The following is a 14565-nucleotide window of genomic DNA, read 5'->3' as shown; positions in this document are numbered from 1 at the left end:
TATCTCAAAAGACCACGATGTATCCCATAAATATATGCAACTATTTATCAATACAAATTAAAACACACAATGAGAATTTCTTGAAACTAAATATATATTGTATTTAAGACTCAGTTGATGGCTTTATGTTTCAAAGCAATATTTCACATGACGAGTTTCTATTTCCCTTTTTTTTTTTTTTTGAGATGTAGTCCTGCTCTGTTGCCTAGGCTGCAGTACAATGGCACAATCTCAGCTCAGTGCAACCTGTGCCTCCTGGGTTCAAGCGATTCTCCTGACTCAGCCTCCCGAGTAGCTGGGACTACAGGTGCCCAACACTGCCCTGGCTAATTTTTGTATATTTAATAGGGAATGGGTTTCACCATGTTGGCCAGGCTGGTCTTGAACTCCTGACCTCACATGATCCTACCATGACCTCCCAAAATGCTGGGATCACAAGCATGAGTCACCGCGCCCAGCTGATGAGTTTCTATTTCTATAGTTAACTATTGTTACAAGCCTTTCCTTAGAGTTTGGTATAGAAGAAACATTATACCATTGAGATTTAACTTACATCAGATTCTTTGTCATCTTCTGGGCTGTGATGGTTAGTTATGTGCGTTATCTTTGCTAGTCTAGACACTTCTGTGAGATTATCTTTTAGATGAGATTAATATTTAAATCAGTAGATTTGGGTAAGCAAATTACCCTCCATAATGCTAAAGGTCCATGGTGTGATGTGGCAATAGGGATATGCAAAACATCATGATTGGATACATCCAATCAAATATTTGTAAGAGGCAAAGTTCTGGGTGAACGTGCATATAATACTTTCACATACTCAAACTAGTGAGTATAATGAAATGGACTAGCTGCTTCTATTACATAATTTCACTAGACCAAGTGGAAAAGAAAGGATGAGTTCAGGAGTTCAAATTCTAAGCTCAAGCACTGCATAAATGGTGTAAAAACTTGTATGTCTGTCCTCAAAGTGACCTATATCTCTTGTAGTGGTAGAACTGAGGTTTCTGATAACCAAATGCAGAATCTCATGCTGTGAATTGGTGATTTACAATGCATATTGAATTCCCATCCTTGCAGGATGTGTACTGTTAAAGCAAGGGCATGAATTGAGAAGAAATGGGCTCTAGAAAATTGAAATGGGGACATATGAGACGATTCTGATGAAGGTGGGAGTATAGAACCCCTGAATTCTGGTCAGTCTTTTGCCAGTAAAGCAGCCACTTCACCCTTGACTGAGATTAACTCTACTTTTTCACTAATGGCATCCCCTGAGGTAATTGCCTTATAGGACAATAGGACCCACTCCTACAACTCCTCTTTGCTTTTATTTATTTACTTTAGAGAGGGTCTCACTCTGTTGCCCAGGCTGGAGTGCAGTGGTGTGATCCCAGCTCACTGCAGCTTCGACCTCCTAGGCTCGAGTGATTCTCCCACCTTAGCCTCCCAAGTAGCTGGGAATACAGGCATGTGCCACCATGCCCGGTTACTTTTTACATATTTTTTTGTAGAGATGGGGTTTCACCATGTTGCCCAGGCTGGTCTCAAACTCCTGGGCTCAAGCGATCCACCCACCTTGGCCTCCCAAAGTGCTAGGATTACAGGTGTGAGCCACCACACCTGACCCCTCTTTGCTTTCACCCCCACAGTCACATAAGCCAATTTCTTAAAATAAATTTTTCCTTTTATATTGCTTTAGAGGAAAGGTAAAATTATAAATCTGGAGTTAAGTGAACGATAGCAGTCCACACTTTTTGGAGTTTTAAGGTTTTGGGAGACCTTTTTTAAAAATGAGAATGATCTGTAGCAACTAAGTGCATTAGGCACAGAGAATTAATCAAAGTCCAAATTCTGATACAATGAAGGCAAATCTAGCATTTGGATGGAAGAGTTTTACCGTTGTCCCATGCCCAGGTGCCCCTTTCAGTCTCTCAGAGCCTTCAGAGGGACTCAGATGTCCCTTTGGTACTAATCACTTTTTTCAGGGCACCTTTGACATCCTTGTTCCTAAGGGTGTAAATCAAAGGGTTGAGTAATGGTGTGATAAAGGTGTAAACAAGGGCAAACTGGCAGTCTTCATCTACAGAGGAGCTGGACTGGGGACGCAAGTATACCAAGGCACAGCAGCCATACTGCAGCAGGACCACGGTGAGGTGGGAGGAGCAGGTGGAGAAGGCCCAGCGGCGGCCCTCGGCAGAACGGATGTGCGGGATGGCGCAGGTGATGAACACGTAGGAGACGCAGATGAACAAGAAGGGGACGGTTAGCACGAGGATGCTCACGACGTAGAGGACAACCTGGTGCACGCGGATGTCGGTGCAGGACAGGCACAGGACGGGAGGTACATTGCAGAGGAAGTGGTTAATTTCCCGGCGGTGGCCGCAGAAGGGCAGGGTGAAGATTAAGGCGGTGAGCTGCAGGGAGAGGAAGACGACCAGACCCATGGCGCCGCCCAGCTTCTGCACACACAGCGTGCAGGTCATGTTGGTGGCAGATGGCCACATTGCGGTCATAGGCCATGATCGCCAAGAGGAAACAGTCAGCACCAAGTGTGAGAAAGAAGAACATTTGGGCCCCACATCCAGCCAATGGGATGGGCTTCTGGGCCCCAAAAATGTTGGAAAGCATCAAGGGCACCACAACGGTGGTGTAGCAGATCTCTACAAAGGGCAGGTTGGACAAGAAGAAATACATCCGGGTTCGGAGAACGCTGTGTAGGCACACAACCCAGATGATGACTGTGTTGCCACAGAGGATCATCAAGTAGAGAAGGAAGAAGAGAAGGAAGAGAAGAACCTGAAATCCAAGGACTGTGGTGAACACATGGAACACAGACTCAGTGAGACTAGACTGGTTGAAGACAGGTTTCCATGCAAGCACATCTTGTGCAAAAGGATAGGAAGCCTTCCTTGACTGAGTTGCTTTATTGCCTGAGTAAAATAAAGAGGGAGGACTTTGTTTCTGAGGTGGGAATTACCTGCCATTGAGGTTCCTTTTTTTTTTTTTTGAGACAGGGTTTCACATTGTCACTCAGGCTGAGTGCAGTGGCATGATCACAGTTCACTGCAGCCTCTACTTCCCAAGCTCAGGTGATTCCTCCATCTCAGCCTCCTGAGTAGCTAGAACTACAGGCCCATTCCACTATTCCAGTTAATGTTTATATTTTTTGTAGAGATGGAGTCTTTCTTTCTTGCTCAGGCTGGTCTCAAACTCCTGGGCTCAAGCTATTCTCCAGCCTCAGCCTCCTGGAGTGCAGGGATTACAGGTATGAGTCACTGCACCCAATCTGATACTCTAATTGTAATTAAACATAGGGAATTATTTTCCTCCGAAATCTTCATGTGTATTTTCTTGAAGAGAAAGAAACAGATTTCTAAAGTGTTTCAAGCATTACACTTTAAAATATAAGTTTAAGATAGTAGAACAGTGGTGTTACTAGGGGAATGAGGGAGAGGAGATAGGAGAGGTAAGTGCAAAGGTATAAACTTGCAGCTGTGTAGGATGAAAAAGTCCAGGATCTAATGCATATATAGCATGAGGATTATAGTTAATATTGTAGTATGCACTAAAAATTTGGTAAGAGAGTAGATTTTAGTTGCTCCTACCGTTAAAAAGTGCTAACTATGTGAGGTGATGGATATGTTAATTTGCTTGAATATACTACATAATTCGCTATGTATATATGTACATCAAAATATGTTGTACACCTTAAATATACACAATAAAATATAAGGATTTATGAATTAGGTCTCTGTTTCTGCTAAAGTTTCATAGTTGTAGAATGGTAAACATCTATGATAAAATATTAGATGATTCAATCATTCTTATTAATCCCAGTGTTTTGGTCTTATAGAGGAGTGGGAACACAACTTTATTGCAATTTTATTTTGATGTATGTTACTTATTTATTTTTACTTATTGAAGTATTTTCTGTAAGACTTCAACTGTGTTTGGAAATCAAATAGATTGATACATAAAGGCATTTAGATGCTTGATAGGCAGTCACAAGACTGAAGCTAGTTGAAGTAAGAAAAGATGATGAGGAAACTAAAAATTCCATAGCAGAAAGAAAATGTGGCACATATACACCACGGAATACTATGCAGCCATATAAAAGGATGAGTTTGTGTCCTCTGTAGGGACATGGATGCAGCTGGAAACCATCATTCTCAGCAAACTATTGCAAGAACAGAAAACCAAACACTGCATGTTCTCACTCATAGGTGGGAACTGAACAATGAGATAACCTGGACTTGGGAAGGGGAACATCATACACCGAGGCCTATCACTGGGAGGGGGGAGGGGGGAGGGATTGCATTGGGAGTTATACCTGATGTAAATGACGAGTTGATGGGTGCTGACGAGTTGATGGGTGCAGCACACCAACATGGCACAAGTATACATATGTAACAAACCTGCATGTTATGCACATGTACCCTAGAACTTAAAGTATAATAATAATAATAGAGTCTCCAACTCCCAGCGTGAGCAACACAGAAGACCGGTGATTTCTGCATTTTCAACTGAGGTACTGGGTTCATCTCACTGGGGAGTGCCGGACAATCGGTGCTGCTCAGCTGCTGCAGCCCGACCAGCTAGAGCTGAAGCAGGGCGAGGCATTCCCTCACCTGGGAAGCGCAAGGGGGAAGGGAATCCCTTTTCCTAGCCAGGGGAACTGAGACACACAACACCTGGAAAATCAGGTAACTCCCACCCCAATACTGCACTTTAAGAAAATGGGCACACCAGGAGATTATATCCCACACCTGGCCGGCAGGGTCCCACGCCCACGGAGCCTCCCTCATTGCTAGCACAGCCATCTGTGATCTAACCGCAAGGCAGCAGCGAGGCTGGGGGAGGGGCGCCCGCCATTGCTGAGGCTTAAGTAGGTAAACAAAGCCGCTGGGAAGCTCGAACTGGGTGGAGCTCACAGCAGCTCAAGGGAAACTGCCTGTCTCTGTAGACTCCACCTCTGGGGACAGGGCACAGCTAAACAACAACAAAAGCAGCAGAAACCTCTGCAGACGCAAATGACTCTGTCTGACAGCTTTGAAGAGAACAGTGGATCTCCCAACACGGAGGTTGAGATCTGAGAAGGGACAGACTGCCTGCTCGAGTGGGTCCCTGATCCCTGAGTAGCCTAACTGGGAGACATCCCCCACTAGGGGCGGTCTGACACCCCACACCTCACAGGGTGGAGTACACCCCTGAGAGGAAGCTTACAAAGCAAGAATCAGAGAGGTACACTTGCTGTTCAGCAACATTCTAGCTTCTGCAGCCTCTGCTGCTGATACCCAGGCAAACAGGGTCTGGAGTGGACCTCAAGCAATCTCCAACAGACCTACAGCTGAGGGTCCTGACTGTTAGAAGGAAAACTATCAAACAGGAAGGACACCTACACCAAAACCCCATCAGTAAGTCACCATCATCAAAGACCAGAGGCAGATAAAACCGCAAAGATGGGGAAAAAGCAGGGCAGAAAAGCTGGAAATTCAAAAAATAAGAGCGCATCTCCCCTGGCAAAGGAGCGCAGCTCATCGCCAGCAACGGATCAAAGCTGGACGGAGAATGACTTCGACGAGATGAGAGAAGAAGGCTTCAGTCCATCAAACTTCTCAGAGCTAAAGGAGGAATTACGTACCCAGCACAAAGAAACTAAAAATCTTGAAAAAAAAGTGGAAGAATTGATAGCTAGAGTAATTAATGCAGAGAAGGTCATAAACGAAATGAAAGAGATGAAAACCATGACACGAGAAATACGGGACAAATGCACAAGCTTCAGTAACCGACTCGATCAACTGGAAGAAAGAGTATCAGTGATTGAGGATCAAATGAATGAAATGAAGCGAGAAGAGAAACCAAAAGAAAAAAGAAGAAAAAGAAATGAACAAAGCCTGCAAGAAGTAAGGGATTATGTAAAAAGACCAAATCTGCATCTGATTGGGGTGCCTGAAAGTGAGGGGGAAAATGGAACCAAGTTGGAAAACACTCTTCAGGATATCATCCAGGAGAACTTCCCCAACCTAGTAGGGCAGGCCAACATTCAAATCCAGGAAATACAGAGAACGCCACAAAGATACTCCTCGAGAAGAGCAACTCCAAGACATATAATTGCCAGATTCAGCAAAGTTGAAATGAAGGAAAAAATCTTAAGGGCAGCCAGAGAGAAAGGTCGGGTTACACACAAAGGGAAGCCCATCAGACTAACAGCAGATCTCTCAGCAGAAACTGTACAGGCCAGAAGAGAGTGGGGGCCAATATTCAACATTCTTAAAGAAAAGAATTTTAAACCCAGAATTTCATATCCAGCCAAACTAAGTTTCATAAGTGAAGGAGAAATAAAATCCTTTACAGATAAGCAAATGCTTAGAGATTTTGTCACCACCAGGCCTGCCTTACAAGAGACCCTGAAGGAAGCACTAAACATGGAAAGGAACAACCGGTACCAGCCATTGCAAAAACATGCCAAAATGTAAAGACCATCAAGGCTAGGAAGAAATTGCATCAACTAATGAGCAAAATAACCAGTTAATATCATAATGGCAGGATCAAGTTCACACATAACAATCTTAACCTTAAATGTAAATGGACTAAATGCTCCAATTAAAAGACACAGACTGGCAAACTGGATAAAGAGTCAAGACCCATCAGTCTGCTGTATTCAGGAGACCCATCTCACATGCAGAGACATACATAGGCTCAAAATAAAGGGATGGAGGAAGATTTACCAAGCAAATGGAGAACAAAAAAAAGCAGGGGTTGCAATACTAGTCTCTGATAAAACAGACTTTAAACCATCAAAGATCAAAAGAGACAAAGAAGGCCATTACATAATGGTAAAGGGATCAATTCAACAGGAAGAGCTAACTATCCTAAATATATATGCACCCAATACAGGAGCACCCAGATTCATAAAGCAAGTCCTTAGAGACTTACAAAGAGACTTAGACTCCCATATAATAATAATGGGAGACTTCAACACTCCACTGTCAACATTAGACAGATCAACGAGACAGAAAGTTAACAAGGATATCCTGGAATTGAACTCATCTCTGCAGCAAGCAGACCTAATAGACATCTATAGAACTCTCCACCCCAAATCAACAGAGTATACATTCTTCTCAGCACCACATCACACTTATTCCAAAACTGACCACATAATTGGAAGCAAAGCACTCCTCAGTAAATGTACAAGAACATAAATTATAACAAACTGTCTCTCAGACCACAGTGCAATCAAACTAGAACTCAGGACTAAGAAACTCAATCAAAACCACTCAACTACATGGAAACTGAACAATCTGCTCCTGAATGACTACTGGGTACATAACGAAATGAAGGCAGAAATAAAGATGTTCTTTGAAACCAATGAGAACAAAGATACAACATACCAGAATCTCTGGGACACATTTAAAGCAGTGTGTAGAGGGAAATTTATAGCACTAAATGCCCACAAAAGAAAGCAGGAAAGATCTAAAATTGACACTCTAACATCACAATTAAAAGAACTAGAGAAGCAAGAGCAAACACATTCGAAAGCTAGCAGAAGGCAAGAAATAAATAAGATCAGAGCACAACTGAAGGAGACAGAGACACAAAAAACCCTCCAAAAAATCAATGAATCCAGGAGTTGGTTTTTTGAAAAGATCAACAGAATTGACAGACTGCTAGTGAGAGTAATAAAGAAGAAAAGAGAGAAGAATCAAATAGACGCAATAAAAAATGATAAAGGGGATATCACCACCGACCCCACAGAAATACAAACTACCATCAGAGAATACTATAAACACCTCTATGCAAATAAACTAGAAAATCTAGAAGAAATGGATAATTTCCTGGACACTTACACTCTTCCAAGACTAAACCAGGAAGAAGTTGAATCCCTGAATAGACCAATAGCAGGCTCTGAAATTGAGGCAATAATTAATAGCCTACCAACCAAAAAAAGTCCAGGACCAGATGGATTCACAGCTGAATTCTACCAGAGGTACAAGGAGGAGCTGGTACCATTCCTTCTGAAACTATTCCAATCAATAGAAAAAGAGGGAATCCTCCCTAACTCATTTTATGAGGCCAACATGATCTTGATACCAAAGCCTGGCAGAGACACAACAAAAAAAGAGAATTTTAGACCAATATCCCTGATGAACATCGATGCAAAAATCCTCAATAAAATACTGGCAAACCGGATTCAGCAGCACATCAAAAAGCTTATCCACCATGATCAAGTGGGCTTCATCCCTGGGATGCAAGGCTGGTTCAACATTCGCAAATCAATAAACGTAATCCAGCATATAAACAGAACCAAAGACAAGAACCACATCATTATCTCAATAGATGCAGAAAAGGCTTTTGACAAAATTCAACAGCCCTTCATGCTAAAAACTCACAATAAATTCGGTATTGATGGAACGTCCCTCAAAATCATAAGAGCTATTTATGACAAACCCACAGCCAATATCATACTGAATGGGCAAAAACTGGAAAAATTCCCTTTGAAAACTGGCACAAGACAGGGATGCCCTCTCTCACCACTCCTATTCAACATAGTGTTGGAAGTTCTGGCTAGGGCAATCAGGCAAGAGAAAGAAAACAAGGGGATTCAGTTAGGAAAAGAAGAAGTCAAATTGTCCCTCTTTGCAGATGACATGATTGTATATTTAGAAAACCCCATTGTCTCAGTCCAAAATCTCCTTAAGCTGATAAGCAACTTCAGCAAAATCTCAGGATACAAAATTAATGTGCAAAAATCACAAGCATTCTTATACACCAGTAACAGACAGACAGAGAGCCAAATCAGGAATGAACTTCCATTCACAATTGCTTCAAAGAGAATAAAATACCTAGGAATCCAACTTCCAAGGGATGTAAAGGACCTCTTCAAGGAGAACTACAAACCACTGCTCAGTGAAATCAAAGAGGACACAAACAAATGGAAGAACATACCATGCTCATGGATAGGAAGAATCAATATCGTGAAAATGGCCATACTGCCCAAGGTTATTTATAGATTCAATGCCATCCTCATCAAGCTACCAATGAGTTTCTTCACAGAATTGGAAAATACTGCTTTAAAGTTCATATGGAACCAAAAAAGAGCCCGCATCTCCAAGACAATCCTAAGTCAAAAGAACAAAGCTGGAGGCATCACGCTACCTAACTTCAAACTATATTACAAGGCTACAGTAACCAAAACAGCATGGTACTGGCACCAAAACAGAGATATAGACCAATGGAACAGAACAGAGTCCTCAGAAATAATACCACACATCTACAGCCATCTGATCTTTGACAAACCTGAGAGAAACAAGAAATGGGGAAAGGATTCCCTATTTAATAAATGGTGCTGGGAAAACTGGCTAGCCATAAGTAGAAAGCTGAAACTGGATCCTTTCCTTACTCCTTATACGAAAATTAATTCAAGATGGATTAGAGACTTAAATGTTAGGCCTAATACCATAAAAACCCTAGAGGAAAACCTAGGTAGTACCATTCAGGACATAGGCATGGACAAAGACTTCATGTCTAAAACACCAAAAGCAACGGCAGCAAAAGCCAAAATTGACAAATGGGATCTAATTCAACTAAAGAGCTTCTGCACAGCAAAAGAAACTACCATCAGAGTGAACAGGCAACCTACAGAATGGGAGAAAATTTTTGCAATCTACTCATCTGACAAAGGGCTAATATCCAGAACCTACAAAGAACTCAAACAAATTTACAAGAAAAAAACAAACAACCCCATCAAAAAGTGGGCAAAGGATATGAACAGACATTTCTCAAAGGAAGACATTCATACAGCCAACAGATACATGAAAAAATGCTCATCATCACTGGCCATCAGAGAAATGCAAATCAAAACCACAATGAGATACCATCTCACACCAGTTAGAATGGCGATCATTAAAAAGTCAGGAAACAACAGGTGCTGGAGAGGATGTGGAGAAATAGGAACACTTTTACACTGTTGGTGGGATTGTAAACTAGTTCAACCATTATGGAAAACAGTATGGCGATTCCTGAAGGATCTAGAACTAGATGTACCATATGACCCAGCCATCCCATTACTAGGTATATACCCAAAGGATTATAAATCATGCTGCTATAAAGACACATGCACACGTATGTTTATTGCAGCACTATTCACAATAGCAAAGACTTGGAATCAACCCAAATGTCCATCAGTGACAGACTGGATTAAGAAAATGTGGCACATACACATGATGGAATACTATGGAGCCATAAAAAAGGATGAGTTTGTGTCCTTTGTAGGGACATGGATGCAGCTGGAAACCATCATTCTTAGCAAACTATCACAAGAACAGAAAACCAAACACCGCATGTTCTCACTCATAGGTGGGAACTGAACAGTGAGATCACTTGGACTCAGGAAGGGGAACATCACACACCGGGGCCTATCATGGGGAGGGGGGAGGGGGGAGGGATTGCATTGGGAGTTATACCTGATGTAAATGACGAGTTGATGGGTGCTGACGAGTTGATGGGTGCAGCACACCAACATGGCACAAGTATACATATGTAACACACCTGCACGTTATACACATGTACCCTAGAACTTAAAGTATAATAATAATAATAAATAAATAATAATAATAATAAATTTAAAAAATAAAATAAAATTTAAAAAAATAATAAAAAATTACTTCCAGGCAAATTTTTATCTAAAATATCTATTTTGTGGCATAAAAACCCAGGACAAGATGTTTTAAGTAAAACACATTCTGATCAATGAATCCTATGCTCAATAAAATTGTCAGAATTTTTTAGGTTTGCCAGTGCTCTGGAATTCTGTCCTTCATATCTATGCTGAAAACAACTAAAAAAATTTAGTTAGTTAAAAATGTCAAAATTTAGTCAATATTGTGTATTTGTAATAAAAAAGTGGAGAGAAGTAAAGCACAGTAAAATACAGTTATATCTAAGTAGTTATTTCAACTATTATTTTATAAAGAACAAAAATTTGAAATATAGTTCTTGAAAAATGCATTATGGGAAACAGTTTTTAAACCCTGTCTCTACTAAAACTACAAAAATTAGCTGAGTGTGGTGCCACTCACCTGCAGTTTCCGCTACTTGGGAGGCTGAGGCAGGAGAATCGCTTGACCTGGGGAGGCAGAGGTTCCAGTGAGTCGAGATCATGCCACTGCACTCCAGCCTGGCGACAGAGCCAGACTCCATCTCAAAAAAAAAAAAAAAAAAAAAAAAAAAAAAAAAAAGTAATCTGTATCTAATATCTCAGTTGATTTTGAAAAGTATGAAAAACGGGCAGGGGAGAAGATAGGTGATATTCTGCTAATTTCCTCAAACTGTTTAAGAAATGATTCAGTATAAACTATAATATTACTTAGATGTGAATAATTGTAGAAAAGTTTATTCTACTTATATTCTTTACCTTTTAATAGTAATTAATAGTAAGTACAAATAGAATGTACTTTTTCAAATATGCATTGTGTCTATCATCTATCTATCTTTTCCCCCAAAATAAGAAAAAAAATGAAAGAATGAAAGTATCATTCAAAAGGAAAATAAGCAAACAAAAATGGGTAAGAAATTATATAAAAAAATATTTTTAAGAAAGTTTTTGGAAGCAGAATAAAACATATCAATTATTATAATAAATGTTGATAGGTATATTTTCCTATAAAAATATGTTAGGTTGATTTAAGAAGCAAAAGAATGTTTTCAAGAGGCAAAAAATAGCACCATGGAAAAGCTATTACTCTTTTATTCAATACTTTTTCAGAAAGTTCTACAAAGTGAAATAAGCCATGTCCTCCAACCAATAAAGGTGATAGACATCTTACTGTCCCTATGAAAACCTCAAGACAACTAAGAAATTGTTAGAACTAATATGGAAATTCCTCAAGATGACCAATAATTAACTAATTTCCATGTAGTCACTTTGTTCTCCTTCCCTCTATGGAACATACTGTCTGTTGGTTATCCATAGGACATCCAGTTCTAAGCAAGATTTCACTCCTGTACGTCTGAACACTTCTACTCCCACCATTTGAGGTTTTTGCTTGTGAAGTCAACTGTGCTTGTTTCCAACTGTCAATAAACCAAGCACATTTAATATTGTAAAAGTTAATAGTGCATGAAATGTCGTATACACTATTGAACTATGAACGCGAAAGATGATTCTTTCAATGGATATCAATGTAAATATTTTGAAATTATTTGATAAAAATAAGTTGCAAACAAACAGTAACTTACTGATGAATTAGCTAAGATGGGCAGAGCTACTATATGTGTTTGAGGGAAAAGATCATAAAAATCTTGGATAATGTAGCATGCATTTCATTTCACAAGAATCTTTAAAGACACTAATATTGCAAATTGTAGACAATGATTTGGGAATGTGGTTCACATAAGAAAACTTCAGTTTGCAATAATCATCCCACACAAAACACATACACAAAAAGGCTTGATCATACATCAGAGGGTTAGGGGTAGAAATGTTCATTTATATGTCTTAAGTTAAATTTTTATAATGTATACGTTTAAAAAATTAATTTCCTTATAATTGACTGTTCAATTAATTGATCAAGCACTGGCTGCTTTGGATAAAAGGGCTTTTACTATACGTAAAACACAATAGTTTTCCCCATATTGACAATAACTAGTTAGAAAATTATAATACCAAAAGTCACACAAATATAAAATATCAATAAATGTAACATGTAATAACTAATACAAATTTAAGGCAATTGTTAAAGCTTTTTTGACGGTAAAACTTAATATTTTAAGAATATTATGTGTCTTCAAAATAACACACAATTTTGCTGAAAATCTGGTAAGAATTTCAAGAGAATTCGTGTATGTACATGCACATGTACTTTATAATGTGATTTTAAAGTTTATTTGGAAGAAAAATCAATTGAGAATAAGTAGATGTTAAATAAGAATATTTAGATGTATTCTCATTTAGATGTTAAATGAGAATAAGATGTTAAAGTAGATGTTAAAAAACCATTAAAATGTTAAGAAAGATGTTTAAAAAGAACAAAAGTGAAATTTGTACTAAAAATTAAAATATTGCATAAATTATATTTCATAAATAATGTATTATAATTGCATCAGAAATGAAAAATAAGTGCAGGAATATAGATACAGTTCCATAAAACAAAAATACCCACGAATACATGAGTCTTAAATACACAGTAAAGTCAAGATAGGATAACAGAGTGGTTCAGAGCTCTTTGCCATCAGACTACTTGTGTTCTAAGTAATCTTGGATACTTTACATAAAATCTTTATACTTCAATTTTCTCATCATATGGGAATAATAAATGTACTTACCAATAGGGTTTCTGTGATGATCCGATGAAAATAAATAAAAGGCACTTAAAGCTAGTGCCTATAAACATCTACTAAATGTCAGCTCTTACTGTTTTTCAAATAACCACAGCTTTGGAATAATGGGCTAATATTTGTTGTGACATTATTTTCCTGTTACTATAAACTAAAGCTTATTTTGGATGATCAAAATTTATATTCTCAAAAAGTGAAATCATAAAGGTAATAGAAGACTGTATAGTTAAGGACAAAACTAAGACTTCATTGCAACAAGCTTAATTATTAGAAGGTAGAATCCACCTTGCAATCTTTGGTTCTTGGATTTTGCACTTTTAATATATATCAATTGCTTTGCAATTTAGTCATCGACGTTGCAAAAATATGCGCAGAAAAGACAGCTTAGTTGGACAATTCTGTCGCAGTGTCTGAAACAAACACCCAAACTCTGTCTGGGTCTAAACTTGTAGGAGAGGGAGGCAGTCTCCTATGAACTGAGAGTTGAGAAGTCTCCAAAAATATCTCCTGCCTCAGTGTTCCTCTAAAGGCACTGACACTGTGAAGGAATTTCTTGCTAAGCATTCCTACAAGAAAACGCACAGGCTTTAAAATCTCCCCACCTGCGTTTAATCCTGACTCTGCCCCCTGCCAGGTCTCTGGCTTTGGGAAATTTACTCAGTAAATAAAGCTTACAAAGCAGTTTTCTTAGGTATCTTGCAGAGTTAGTGTGAATATCAGTAAAAAAAAAAATATATATATATATATATATACATGGAAAGTGCCCTGTGCTGTGCCTAGCTTTTCTTTCCTGAAACGTTTTTTATTGCAAAATACACATAACATAAAATGTACCGTCTTAAGCATTTTAAGTGCAGTTCAGCAGTGTTAAGTACATTTATATTCTTGTGCAACCATCACCTCACTACCATCTGTCTTCAGAACTCTTTTCATCTTGCGAAAATGAATCTCTAAACTGTTAAACAATGATTCCCGTTTCTCCCTATCCCCAGCCTCTGGCAATCACTGTTCTACTCTCTGTCTCTATAATTTTGACTACTTTAGAGTCCTCATAAAAGCGAAATAATACAGTTTTTATCTTTTGTGATTGACTTATTTTGCTTAGTATGTTTAGCTTTTAATACGGGTTCACCCCTTCCCAGTCCCTTACCCTCTCCAATCACTTGAATACTATCTTACCTCCTTGAAATCATGGAAACTCCCTCAGCCTGACAACCTTTTTGTTCTTTC

The 14565-nt window shown here is 39.1% G+C and overlaps 1 protein-coding gene across 1 annotated transcript; it reads right to left on the bottom strand.

Moving 5' to 3' along the window:
* Positions 1 to 1940: 1940 nt before the first annotated feature.
* LOC103241985 (olfactory receptor 10Q1-like) lies at positions 1941 to 14268 on the bottom strand. The gene is given in 3 exon segments (XM_073017080.1): positions 1941 to 2484; positions 2486 to 2930; positions 14211 to 14268. Coding segments are annotated over 3 exon segments (1047 nt in total).
* Between the last annotated feature and the right edge of the window lie 297 nt (positions 14269 to 14565).

This window comes from Chlorocebus sabaeus, chromosome 1 (assembly GCF_047675955.1).
Source record: "Chlorocebus sabaeus isolate Y175 chromosome 1, mChlSab1.0.hap1, whole genome shotgun sequence".
Taxonomy (NCBI): Eukaryota; Metazoa; Chordata; class Mammalia; order Primates; family Cercopithecidae; genus Chlorocebus; species Chlorocebus sabaeus.
The sequence above is the reverse complement of the archived record's forward strand: the minus strand, read 5'-3'. Positions and strand labels throughout refer to the sequence as shown.